Genomic DNA, 14,440 nt, shown 5'->3' on the forward strand with positions numbered 1-14,440 from the left:
TGGCGGCCTACAGTCCAAGGGGTCTCAAAGAGTCAGACAAGACTGAAAGTGACTTAGCACACACTGTAGGCCAGGTCCCAGACAAGGAAGCTTGCCTGTTCTTGTTCCTGTGATGGCTTCTGGATCACCTTTTCTAGCTTTAGATCTCTCCACATAGAGAGTTCCCAACTGGAACTTCTCTATACCAAGTAGGAGAAAAACGGCTGCAACTGGAGTTCAAGGCCCAATAATTTGGATATGATGATAGACTGTCTCATCAAGAATGGGAATCATAGGTTTTTCTGTGCAATTCACTTCTACCTTGATGGCACTTCCACCGTGGCAATGAATAAGGAGAGCTCATGTGACATGTTGTGCAATTTTCAGAGACTGGAATTTTTTCATGGACTTTAGACATGTTTCCAACACCGAATGGATTTTTTTCCTCCTGGCTACAGTGTTGGGCTTCCCAGCTGGTGCTAGTGGTAAAGAACCCAGCTACCAATGCAAGAGGCATAAGAGATGTGGGTTCGATCCCTGGGTCAGGAAGATCCCCTGGGGGAGGGCGTGGCAACCCACTCTAGTATTCTTGCTTGGAGAATCCCATAGGGAAAGGAGCCTAGGAGGCTACCATCCATAAGGGTTGCAAAGAGTCAGATTCAGCAGAAGCAATCCAGCCTGCACTCACGCACAGAGTGTTACCCATATACTTGGGAGAGGAGGGAGGAGGTAAAAAATCCTCCTACCAGAGCCCTAACCCTGTTGCCTCTGCTTTTAATACTGAGTGAGGATAGAAAATGGAATCCTGCCTCTAACACGTGGGTAAATGCTCTGGAGCTCAGCTCAGGACTAGGATTCTGAACAACACCATACAGAGGAGGAAACCAAACCAAAAGGTCAGCTGAGGCTTTCTCTCTGACCAATTTTTTAACCTTTCTGACCCAGTCTCTTCATCCACCAAATAGAGATAGCAGCCTTGCCTGTTTCTCCAGATGATGTTGGATGTGCTTGTTATTTGGAATGACTGAAAGTACTTTAACAAGAGCTATTTGGTGGGTTCAAGCTTTCTGCAGTAAAACTGCACAAGCCCAACTCAGGGAATATAATCAAAAGGCAATTTTGTGTCCTTTGCTGCTTATTCTTAAATAATAAAAAGTCCTGTGGCGACTTTAGGCACAAAATCAAGTCTCAGTTTAGTTTTCTTCTGTACAGGGTGGGCCCCTGGAGCCCCTCTTTCTAGGCTGGAGGTAAAAGACATGCAGTCCTGTTACCATCCCCTGACCCCTCTGGGGGGTGCCAGGAAGCAGGGCACCCTGTCAGCTCTTTCAAACAATCCTCTTCTAAAGCAGCCTTCCACTGGACTCTTTCACCTCAACTTACAGCCTCCTGATGGAGGAGGGGTGTTTGGATTGTGAATGTGATGTGTGGATGTCTTGTTGCAGGAGGTTTTGGAGGGAGTGGACTTTCTAGTTCTCCTTGGCACTGGACACCTCTTATCTCTTAGAGCTGCAGTCACGACTTTCCATTCAACATCTTACTATGTTGATTTCACTCTAGCGAGCCAATGGGTTGGCCTCTTCGTGCCAGTCTCTGCAGTGCTGAGAGGTGGGCTCACAGTTCCGGGTGGAGACTAACGCCATAGGGAATGGTAGTAGCTAACCCCAGAATGCGGATGTGGGGTGCCTTGGCTTGCCCAGCTGCCTCAGTGTTCCTACGGTGTCCTAGGAATGTGCCGCAGCTCGAACCCATGACTCTTTGTGCAGAAACGCTGCTGCCAGAGTCACCTTCCGACTCCAAGAGAGAACACCTGACCCCACTCGTCTGCCCGTGGGGACACAAGTGGGCCAGACAGGCGCTGGCGGTGACTGGAGACAGGTCTCAAGGGCTCAGCCAGAAGCAGCTGTGCGGGGCTCCCCGACCCACTCACCACCCTTCAATTGAATCTGCTAACAGAAACCCAGCAGATCCATACAGTTCCCTCCACATCCACCCCGCAAGACAAACGTTACTGCCCCAATATTGACAAGCTGAAGCCTGACTTTCTTGCCCCTTGGAGCATGAGGCCCATGGCATTTGGGAAGAACATATGTGCAGATCCTCCCAAGTCCCCAGAAGCAGAAATATCACTAAGTATAATTCCAAAGAGCCTTCACTTTCTTAGACCTTAGTCCCTAGCACCAAGAAGTCGGCTTTCTCTGTGAACCTGGAAGCTAGTTCCGGAGGAAGGGAGTACTCTTCTTTAGCGGGGGGAGGGGGGTGGGGGACAAACTGGCTTTGTTCCCAGCTGGCAACTCACTCCATATCTGGCCTCCCCACATGACCTAGCTGCCAGCCTCAGCAGTGACATGTCAGGGCAACCTTTGGGCTTGCCCCAAATTAGCCAGATCATTAGCTGTTCAGAGAGTGAGTGCCAAGGGTCAATGGTACCTTGTTTTCTGGTGTTCCTTAAGGCCCTAGATTCTTTCTTGACAGTAAGGAGAGCAGCCAGTGAACTCCTCTTCCCTGAGGAATCTGTCATGTCCTGAGGTTCTCCTTCAACTTGGATCAGGGGGTCAGAGAATGGAGGAGCGATCTTCAGTCTAAGGGACAGACAAAGTGAGGTCCCAGTGCTGTGACAGAACAGCAGGGGAGAGTACATTCACTCTGCTCCAGAAGAGTGAAGTCAGAACTGCACGTACATGGGGGATCATTCAGTTTCTCTACCAAAGCTTTAGATGTTGCCGTGGAAGCCAGGGACTGTGCCATCTGAGGCAGGCCCAGGCCCAGTCTCTATTCTCAAAGAGCACAAAATGGTACAGCCAGTCAAGCTATAGCCATGTACAAGTTGCATTCCTGTTTTCTATTACAGTGTGATTAAATCGCCCCCAAAACGTAGAGGCTTCATTTTCCTACACAGCGATTTTATTATTGCCTCTCTTAGATGTGGGAGCTGACTGGGTTCATCTAGAGAGGTCTTGCTAGGAGGTTCTCACTCCATTGTAGCAGGACAGTGGCTGGGGCCATCTCAAAGGCTTCCTCGTTCCTGTGTCTAGCATTCAGTGCTGGCCAGCCCCTGAGACCTCAGCCAGGGCTGTGGGTGTCTACCTGTGGTGTCCCTCATGGCCTGGGTTTCCTCACATCACCCTGGCTGTGTGCAAAGAGAGAGGAGGCAGCAGCTGAATGACCTTTTATGACCCAAACCCAGAAGTCACATAGCATCACTTCTGTTGTATTCTATTGGTTGAAGCAGTCCTGAGTCCACCTATATTCAAAGGAAAGGTACATAGACCCCGCCTCTCAAAATGTCAAAATCACATTGTAAGAACATCCAGTAGGATGAGACGTAGTGTTGCAGCTATTTAAGAAAGTATAATCTGCCACAGAAGGGACAGCAGGTGATTCTGTCCCTTGGGCCTGAAAGGACTATAGTGACGATAGAACAATGGTGGCCGGAAGTGTGTGAGCTGTGTGCTGACGGGCGGTAACCAGGCTTGTGGTGAGAATCACTCTACAGCCTACACAGATGTTGAATTATGACGTTGTACATCTGAAATTTACATAGTTTTTTTTTTTTTTTAAGTGTGTGTGGTTGGGGGTGGTGGTGGGAGACCTACAATAGACGGGTCATTGAAGGCTTCCTGGGACTTCCCCAGTGGTTCAGTGGCTAAGACTCTGTGATTCCAATGCAGGGAGCCTGACTCTGATCTCTGGTCAGGGAACTGGATCCAACATGCTGCAATTAAGACCCAGCACAGCCAAATAAAATTATAATAATTTTTTAAAAACCCAATTAGCTAAAATTGTAGATGCTTATTCTTTGGACTTCCCTAGTGACTCAGTGGTAAAGAATCAGCCTGCAATGCTAGAGATACAGGAGACTTGGGTTCAATCCCCAGGTCGGGAAGTTCCCCTGGAGGAGGAAATGGCAACCTACCCCAGTATTCTTGCCTGGAAAGTCCCATGGACAGAGGAGCCCAGTGGGCTACAGTCCATAGGGTCACAAAGAGTTGGACGTGACTGAGTGACTGAGCAGGCATGCATGAAGTCTTTCTAAGTACTTCTGGATGGAGTTTTGAAGGAAGGAGAGGAGTGTTCCACACAGAGATGGAGTTAGCTCTGGCCCTGTGGGCACATGCCAAGTTTGGGTTGATAAGGATGTTTGTGGACAAGGGAAGCAGGAGTCATGTTACCAAGGCAGTGGGGCAAGAAGAGTCAAAAAGGCACCAGGGCTGGATCATAAAGTGGTGTGTCACCACAGGTGGACGTCACCCAAGGACATCATGCAAGAAGAGAATCCTGGGAAGAACTATAGAGAGGAGAGAGAGAGAGAGACCATGAATGCCCCAACAGCCAGGGTGTAAACAGGTGTAAACAGCAGAGATGATCAGAGAACTGAAGAAGCGGTTACAGTGGCCCTGGGAAGATGCCAGAGCGGTGCCAAGGAGGGCCGCCGGGGGGTTGTCCATAGCAGGAAACAGACTAGATTTGGTGACTAAGGGGAGAAGAGGCAAGAATGAGCCTAGAAAATAAAACACCACCATGTAACTTTAATCAGGAAAATAGGAATGTATAATGGAAGGCATCTGTTCTGAAAATACCCAGTTAACTTTGAACTTAGAATCTTTGGGGAAATTTTTATTCCAAACATTGTACACATCAGGAAAAATACAATCCCCTTAATTCACACAAAAAAGTGAGAATCATCTTCTATGAAGAGCATCTTTTCATTGAAATTTTCATGCACAGACTTAAAAGAGCAGTGGCCACTGCACAAGTCCTAGTTGCGGCTGCTGCTGCGTCGCTTCAGTCGTGTCCCACTCTGTGTGACCTCATAGACGGCAGCCCACCAGGCTCCCCCGTCCCTGGGATTCTCCAGGCGAGAACACTGGAGTGGGTTGCCATTCCCTTCTCCAATGCATGCATGTATGCTAAGTCCCTTCAGTTGTGTCCAGCCCTTTGCGACCCTATGGACAGCAGCCCACCAGGCTCCTCTGTCCACGGGATTCTCTAGGCAAGAATGCTGGAGTGGGTTGCCATTTCCTTCTCCCATGTGAGGGTACTAATATGGAGTTATGGGAGAGGGAGCTTCAGAGTGAGCAAGGTTCGTCAGGATGAGGACCTCCAAAGAAGGCAGGAGAAACATTCAGAACACTGCAGAGACCCTGCAGAAACACTGCAAGAGAATAATTCAGAGTCCCTGGGTAGAAATGAATGAACAAGTGAATATGTGAATGAATGTCTGATGACCTAACAAAGAGTTAGTTTCACGACATTTAAATTGCTGCTGGTGCTCACAAATCAATGAAGTTAGACACTTGCCAAAATCTTTACTTGATTGCATTTTCACACAGGGACAGTGCTGTGGGAAAAACCCAGGTGAAGATAAGTTTGGTCCCTTTCTATGGGTCTTCCCTGGTGTGTACTGGCAGCCCCATCTCCCTGACCTCCATCCCAATGGTGGGGACCAGACTTTGGGTAGGACACCAAGCCATTTTTTCAACCTAGAGAAGAAGGAGTGTTTGATTCAATTTGCATAGAGATGAAAAGTACAAGGGGGCATGGAGACACCTCAGGGTCTCCAGCCTGCCTCTGCTGCCTAGGGAAGGCTTCGAATATATTTGGAGAAGTCCATGAGGGTGAGAGAGGAGGAGGCAGGAGTGGGCAAGGACAGTTCCTCTCTTAATGGATTATCCAGAGGAGGAAATGGCATGGAAAGATGGAGAAGATTGCTCTTTCACTCTGCTTCTCATAACTGCCTGAGTGCTGATGACTTGTGAATTAAGAGTCGAGGTTTGAAGTCCACGGAAGCTGCACTTGGAATGGGTCTCAGATTTCATGTGATGAATCCGTGTGCATCTCTGCTCTTTAATTTACAAAGCTCGCCTGCCCTTTTAGCCTACAACTTTAGCTTTTTCCACAAGCACATTACAAAGCATTTTTAATGTTGAGTAGCATACTCATATTTCAACTTTATGGCTTGCATTGTTCAAAATGCAGTTATGAAAAGTATGCTTTAATAAAGTCACTTCCGTGGGTTTTTTTTTTTTTTGCAGCAGCAGCAGCAGCTACAAGCTGTATATACTATTCAGAAATAGCTTGCCTTTGGACCTTTTCCTCTGAGATAGAAATTCATTTCACCTGGCTATAAATCAAGCTCAGAGATACCTTTAATCCAGAAAAGCAGATCAAATATATTTGATAACCCTGGTGTTAAAATACCGTATCAGGAAAATAATTTTCCCTGCAAAGTACAAAGAGGAAGTGTTTTTGTAATCTCTGTGTGTGTGTGCTTGTGTATTCTACAGCAGCAGTTAAACCTTGCCTTTTGATTAGAAATATCGAGAATCCACCGAGAGAACGTTCGGCTCCCTTCCCCGGGGTGGAGCAGAGGTGACATGATTAACTAGCCAGCGCACGTGGTAAAGGGTAGCCAAGAGACCAAGATATTTTTCAATCCAGAGAAGAAACGATGCTTGATTCAATTTGCATAGAGCCCCTAATAAGATTCCCTGGCTCTGGTCAGAAAGACTGACTGGGGCTGGGATTTCCAGGACAAACCCGCTCTCTTGGCAATAGACATTTTTAGGTGCGCTCTACCTCTCTGAACTACCAGGGACAAGCAATAATTTCTGTTTGGGGAGCCTTAGTTGTAAATGATAAACAGAATGTACTTGTAGGCAAAGAGTCAGGAGCGTTTCCTAGCTGGGTACCTCTGAACTGGTCACTTAAATTCTCTGAGCTTTGATTTCCGTATCTGTGGAGTAAAAATAGACTTGCTCTCTGAAGACCACTTACATTTAGATTTCTAAATTGCTCTATAATTCCCAATTCTTCCTTAGTACAGCTGACCCTTGAACAATGGGGGCAGGAGGGTGGGGGGCGCAGTGGGGGTATGTTAAGGGTCCTGACTCTTCACGCAGTCAAAACTGTGCACAGAACATAGAGCTGGCCCTCCCTTTGTATGTAGTTCCTCCGTGTCCGTGGTTTTGCATCTGCAGATTTAACCAACCACAGATGGTGTAGTTCTGTAGCTACTATTGAAAAAAATCCATGTATCAGTGGACCTGCACAGTTCCAACCTGTGTCATTCAGGAGTCAGCTGTGGTTTTGTATGACACCCTCCCCTCTGTTTCATCTGGTTAACACATGATCCGTGGTTTTATTTCCTCATCTCCTACCTATGACTCCAGCAGGGTTTAGCATAGCCTGGATCTCACTCAGCCCAGAGGGCTAGAGCAGGAACTCAAGTTTCTACCCTTTGGCCAAACTATGGAGTGAGGAAACCAGTCCACGCAAACGAAGGTCTGGTCAGGCTGGATTAAATGCCCTTGTGGCAAGCCGGGGCTGTATGAGGGAGGGAGAGCTTAGATTAGTCAGCATTCTGACTGTTCCTCCAGAACCCAGGATCCTTGGGCTGTGTGGAGTGACAGATGGCTGTGGAGATGCATAAATAGGATCTGAATGCTGATCTGGCCACTGTTTTGTTTTTTAAGCATTAAGAAAATATTTTTATTTATCTTTGGCCATGTTGTGTGGCTTGCAGGACCTCAGTTCCCTGGTAAGGGATTGAACACGGGCCCTGGCAGTGAAAGCCTGGAATTCTAACCATTAGAACAGCAGGCCTCCCTGACCACTGTTTGGCCAGAACAGAAAAGACCAAAGAGTGGGGGCCAATTGCATCAAATACCCACCAGCTCCTTGGCACTGGGTAAAGCACTTACTTATCATTCTAAGGGAATCCTTACATAAATAATGCTATGAAATGAGCTTTCTTTCCCCACTTTACTATGAGAAACAGACTCAGGACAGGAAAGTGACTTCTCTGAGGTCACACAGCTGGAAGATCAGAGACAGGATCTTTGCCCAGATCTCACCCTCACTCTTTTATACCAGGGATTCTAAATGTGTACATGTGCAGAATTACTTGCAAGGCTTGTAAAAACAAGAAGGGCCCAACCCTCTACTGTAGGTTTAGGGTGGATCCCAGAATATACATTTCTAAAAGGTTCTCATGTACTTGCTTGCGGGCCCAGGGGCCTCACTTGGAGAACCCTGGTCCTAGACCACAGTGCCCACATTAACCAATCCATAAGTATCTCTTGAGCTCCCACTGTGTGCCCAGCCCTGGGTCTGGTTCTATGGGGACACAGAGCAAAAAGCCAACATTGTCCTTGTCCTCACAGAGATGAGACTTTGGAGAAAAGAACAACGAACCCCATGAAAAAGAGGAGAATATCAGGTAGTGCCTCCTGGGAGCTAAAATTCTGGGCCTGGAAAGCAGGTGAGGAAGGAGGCAAGAAAGGGTAGGACGTGCTGGAGCAGGTGAGGCTGGGTTGAGAGGGGAGCAGAGGGAGCAGAGGTACAGGGAGTATCTGGAAAAATGCAAAGGACTCGGAGGAAACCAGCCTCTGCAATCAGGGGGCTGATTTCAATGATGCCAGCAGCTACACTTAAGGAGCCATTACCATAGCCACCGGATCCCAGGCAGAAACTCTCCTACACCATCACATTTAATCCTCAAAATAGCCTGATGCAGTTTGTAAATAACTCCACTTACAGCCGCTGCTCTGTGCTGTTTCCAGATCTGGACCCTAGTGACCAGGGATGTGGCTGAAGTTAGACCCCCAGACATCACCTGGCTCATTAGGCTGTATTTCTGGGGCAGAAGGAGAGAAACATGAGTCGGAGGATGATATTAGGCTCTGCCTAGCATAAGCACATGTTTATACCGACTGGAAGGTGGAAGACATTCTTTTTCAGCTTTTTGCAATTTTAAGGAAGGATTCATTTTTAAATCAGAAATATTTGACCACTTGGTCATGTTCCTCCATTCCAAACAAAGCAACTGTTGCCTTAAAGGGAAAAAAATTGAACAGGGGATATTTTCACAATTGCAGGGACCAGGAGACAGAGATAAAGGCCTCAGGAGGGGTTTTGTCAGCCCTTCCTGTATTATGTTCTGTGAAACCCTGACCAGCTGGAAAGCCCACCATGGAGGGTTCTACAGCCACGTAAGGTTGGGAAAGGGCTTCCCAGGTGGTGCTAGTGGTAAAGAACCTACCTGCCCATGCTGGAGATGTAAGAGAAGCAGGTTCGATCTCTGGGTCAGGAAGTTCCCCTGGAAGACAGCACAGCAACCCACTCCAGTATTCTTGCCTGGAGAATCCCATGGACAGAGGAGCCTTGCAGGCTACAGTCCATAGGGTTGAACAGAGTCAGACACAACTGAACGACTTAGCACACACGCAAAGTTGGGAGAGGCTACATCTTGTACCCTGCTGTTGGAGCTACAAAGGATCTTTTCCAGATTAAAGGCTCCATAAAGTTTTTCAGCATAGAAAACAGCCAGACAGTCTTGGCTTTAATTCCTCGTTTCTCAAACTTAGTTGATCATGAGTCCCCATTTGAAAATAATTTTGACCACTAGTCTTTTATGGACTGAACCCATGGCAAACACCATGGGGCACCCTGGGCTCTGTGAATGCTGGTCAAGATGCCCAGGGGCTTCACAGTGGCAGAGAGGGCATTTATCTCCCCCCAAACCCGGGGCCTATATACCTTCCCCCCAAACACCCAGGCTGTATGGCTTGAAAGTGCCCAGGTACCATTTTGTAAGTCACAAGGCTGAAGCTATCAGAAAACATTCAGGGTTGGAGTGTATTTCCTCCAGTTCTGAATTCCTGTAGAGTCATAGGCCTAGTAAGCAATTGATGAGTGGTGGGGACAGTTCACATGAACTCTGGGGAACATCAGCTGCTCCAAACAGGGAGGGCTCACACAGTTGGATCAAGAAGCCCTTTTGGCTCCAGGGGAAATGTAGAATCAGAAGTTCTTGGTATCTTGGGTAGCTACTGGAAGCACACAAATTGGAGTGGTCTAATGTGATGCGATGGGCCAGCCCAGAGCTTGTGGAGCACAGAGCTGGCCCTGGAGACAGGCCATCAATTACAGGTTCTATTACCACCTCTATTGCTTCCTTACTATATAATCCAAGGCAAGTGGCACAGCCTCTGTAAGCCAGGTTCCTCATTAGTAAAATGGATATAATATAGAATTGATATTCATCTGTGGGTTTCCTGAGAGAATGGAGTGAGTGAAGTTTCCCAGGGGAGGTTCTACCATGGGGCACCATTCCTGGTTGATTCCAAGGCATGTCTTAACTATCACCCCGAAGGTTCTCACACAGCATGGCCCCCAGAGTCACCTTAGCTAAAACTTAGCTCCTAAGTGCCCCCGTAAAATTTTTTCTCCAATTTGTCTGGTTCTACGTTGGTTCCCTAAGCCCAGAACCTCTGTTTTAACCTCCCAACTTGATCTTCCACACATCCATCCAATTGTCAAACCCTTCTGATTGCTTCTCAACTGTGTAACCTTAGACAAGTCACTTAACGTCTCTGGGCCTCCATGTCATCAGAGAGATTTGCGAGTGAGATGCCATGAGAGATTTCTGCCCTTTGAGGAAAGAATTCAACAAAGAGACCAAGATTATAAAGCAAGCACAGAGTTTCTTAGAAGCACAGTATGTGTGGAAGAGTGTACAAAGAAGCAGTTTATTTAGGGCAGAAGCTGAAGTTGGATCCTCGAAGAAGAAGAGCACAGGTGTTCTTACATGGAGGGGTGTGAATAGGGGTAGCTTAGTTTGTGAATATGGGCTTAATCTTCCCAGGCTTAGGTGGGAGTGACTCCCCTTTCCCTCTCCTATGACTGTATCATCTGTAATTCCTTATTTGGACTTCCACCAGGCTCCATTTTGAATCTTTCCCACAGCACCTACTCGAAACCCACAGGCATGGGGGTGGGGTCAAAACCGCAATGCTAATCATATTATGATGATATTACAATGTGGCCAGGGTTATTAGAGGACGACTTGACATCCTCTCTGCACCTGTGTTGGGTGAAGAAATCCTCTCCATCACAAGAATGAGGAGGCTGCCATGGCTGATTTGTCTTTCATCCAATCATCTGCAGTCTGTACGTTTTTATTGAGCCTGCTCCACGGTTTTCATGTCAGAGTCCCTTGCTCAGATGCTACAAAGTTTTTGTCTTGGGTGCCATTCCTCCATCATGGCCTCATTAAGTGCAGAACAAGGAGATGGCTTGCCTTCTGCATAATACCTATGCATGAGGAGCCTGTTCTCGGGCCCAGCCTTGACTTTCCCTACCTCATGCTTAAACAGCAGCTTTCAAATTTCTTAAACAATTGAAGTCTTCCCCCAAAAAGCACCCCCCTAAGGAAATCTAAGGTCTAAAATTGTCCAGAGGTTCAGGGTCTGAGATGAGGCTCAGAAATCTATACTTTTTACATCTTCCCAGGTGATGTAGATGGGCAGTCAGTTTTGGGTCCCATCAGTGAATTCTTATATGTGGCAAGTTCTCAACAAATAGTATTAATAATGAACAGTAGTTGAGCAAGGAGCTGGCATTCATGTACCAGCTTAGGGCAACTTGAACCTTTTGGTCTCTTCAATTTATGGTTTGTAATCCTTTTACCTTCTGGGTTGCCTAACATAACTTGAAATTATTCCCTTATGATTAAAGTGTTTGTTGCTCAGTCGTGTCTGACTCTTTGCAAACCCATGGTTGTAGCCCACCAGACTCATCCATGGGATTCTCCAGGCAAGAATACTGGAGCAAGTAGCCATTCCCTTCTCCAGGGGGTCTTCCCAACCCAGGAATCAAACCCAAGTCTCCTGCATTGCAGGCGAATTCTTTACCATCTGAGCCACCAGGGAAGCCCCTTATGATAAAAGCTGACTTTATATTATTTAGGACCCCAAAGACCATGCAGTTGAGATCCTTCCTGGATTCTACTGTGGTCCAGGCATCCAGCTTGGACCTCTTCTTGGTCCTTTGTGAAAGAGAAAGCGGTAGTGACCAAAGAGGGATTCAGAAAGAAACGGGTCAGAAAGGAAATGGGAGAAGAAGGTGAGTGAAGTGATGCTTCACTTCAGGGAAGTGAATCGCTGCTATACAGGGAAGGATAGCAGAAAGAGTCGGGATGCAACCACTGGAGCTGTTCATTCTCTAAACTGAAAGTTACTCCATGAAGTGTTGATAACTACTGGTCTCACTCTTGGGCACAATAGTGTTTATCCCCCAGCAGATAGTACACAATGTGAAGTTTAATCACCTACAACCATAGAGATGGGACTGGAATTCTCAAAGAAACAGCACTCAGTGAATTTGAACTGTTCTTATTCTTGAAGTCATTATTACCTTGGGTTATGAGAGAATCAATCTCAGTGTGTTTTGAAATCATCTAGGTAAACTGTCTCTAAAAAAAAAAAAATTAAAGATTTAGATTGACATCCAAAGATTCTGGAGAATTCACAGCGTGTGTGTTTGTTGCTCAGTCATGTCTCTTTGCAACCTGACCTCTTTGCAGTCTGACTCTTTGCAACCCCATGGACTATAGCCCACCAGACTCCTCTGTCCACCAGGATTCTCCAGGCAAGAATACTGAAGAGGGTTGCTATTCCCTTCTCCAGGGGATCTTCCTTACAGGGATCAAACTCCGGTCTCCTGCATTGCAGGCAGCTTCTTTACCATCTGGGCCACCAGGGAAGCAAGAAAATTCACAGGCATTAAGGTCAAATATCAAATATGATTTGGCTAGAGACTGAAAACTTAATGACATTTGTAACAAGGATATGAATGTAACAGTTCTGGTATTAGCCTCTGTTTCTACATCATTTTCACAGGCCAGTAACATTTTGGCTTGGGTGCCATTTTATGTACAGAGGTTAGCAGGAGGTGGGCTCAGCACTTAGATTCTTGCTGTAAAATGAAAAGCTTAGGAAATGAAATACACTATTAAAGGACATGCTCCCTTTTGCTTACAAATAGTGTCTAGGAAATGAATAAGATTTTCTTTAAAATATCAAGGCAAAGAAAAGGTGTAAATGGAGTAGCTGCAACAAAAACTGGACAGTAGTGAACTCTGCATGGTGAGTGTGCTGAGTTCCTTGTACTCTCCCCTCTACTTCGGTTTGTTTGGAATTTTTTGTAATAAAAAGATAAAAAATTAATCATCTTTTCCTTAAAGACAACAAAAGAAAGCTCTGAGCAAGTGTTGGTTAAGTGTCTGATGCATGTTTAAGCTGTGCTGGGGGCCATGACTAAGGCACAACAGCCTCCTAAAGCTGCTATAGAATGGACGTTTGTATGTATGCTTCCTTTTGGAAAGCATGAACCAAAGTTCTGTCTTTACCCAGGATCTAGACTGGTTGCTTTTAAACAGTCTTTTTAAACCACAAAGACTTCTGTTCAGCAGACTCTTGGGAGGAAACCAATATGTCAGTAGATAGAAGGGAGCTCCTGTGGGGGAGGGGTGTGTCCACGTTGTATATATGTATGCATGTGTGTGTATACGTGTGCACACACACACACTGGGGAGTTGCAACTCAGGGGTGAACCCTGCCTGCTATCTCCTGTTCCCATCAGGGCTCCCAAGTAGGTGCGCAGAGACCCTGGGTTTCCTGACAGTTGGCTGAGATGCCCGGACTGGCCATATACAATACAGCTCTTGCTTCCCACTTAAGCGAAGAAATGTGGCCAGCCTGAGATCCGCACCTCTGGTCTTAAGTCCTTGGCCTTGTTAAAGAAATGAATGAGTCTGGCTGAGCACCTCATAACCTCCACAACTCCTTGTGCCAACAGATATTGATTTTGCCACCCGCAAGATCGCCCTCCATCTGACTCAGACGAAGATCATTGAGCAAGATGGCGATAAGTTCAAGACGCAAACCAAGAGCACATTCCGTAACTATAATGTGGATTTCACAGTTGGGGTGGAGTTTGAAGAGCATACAAAGGGCCTGGACGACCGGAAAGTTAAGGTACTGACCGGGCTAGAGGTTTCACTGGCGTGCTCTTGGTGCAGGGGCTGGGTTTTGGCTTTACAAGGGAACAATGACTGAAACAACCTGGAGGCATCAGGAGAGTGGCACTAGGATGGACTCAATGATGCTGGATAAGCAAGTATTGAAAGTTTAGTGGGAAGAAGCAGGCTGGCCTCTGAACAAAGCTTATAAGCCAAGGAGAGATTAAAGGATACTGACCTCTCAAGTATCCAGAGTAAGAGACTGACTCATAGACTGACATGGGCCTAGCAGGCAAAGGGAAGAGGGCCAGGGGGAGACATAGGGAAGGATGATAATGGTGCCAAATAAACAGCATAGCTTCATCACAGGGCAGCCCTCCTCAGCAGCAGCCAAGCATTGCCATAGAGGATGAAGCCCTCATGTTGCTAGAGTTTTTATTCTTTTCAGGAGCTGTTGAGCATTCATATGTTCTTACATGAAATATCTCCATTTTCGATTATCCCAACTGATTTATCTATTTATCTTTTAGAAAATTGCAATGCAAACCACACCCAAAAATCAGTAGACTAGACGAAGTCAGGCTTTCTCCAATCCTAGTAACTCAGAGAAATCTCTGTCAAGTTTGCATTTTCAGTCTCAGCCTCACCTTAACTTGCAGG

General features: G+C 46.6%; 1 protein-coding gene across 2 annotated transcripts in view; it reads left to right on the forward strand.

Moving 5' to 3' along the window:
* The window catches only part of RBP2 (retinol binding protein 2), a 31,376-nt gene that overhangs the window by 7,419 nt on the left and 9,517 nt on the right, over window positions 1-14,440 (forward strand). For both annotated transcript variants that reach the window (XM_061420358.1, XM_061420367.1), the window contains exon 3: window positions 13,618-13,796. In XM_061420358.1, the coding sequence (XP_061276342.1) occupies window positions 13,618-13,796 (179 nt within the window). The remainder of the gene's footprint in view (window positions 1-13,617; window positions 13,797-14,440) is intronic.

The sequence above is a fragment of the Bos javanicus genome, chromosome 1, assembly GCF_032452875.1.
Source record: "Bos javanicus breed banteng chromosome 1, ARS-OSU_banteng_1.0, whole genome shotgun sequence".
In the NCBI taxonomy this organism is placed as follows: domain Eukaryota; kingdom Metazoa; phylum Chordata; class Mammalia; order Artiodactyla; family Bovidae; genus Bos; species Bos javanicus.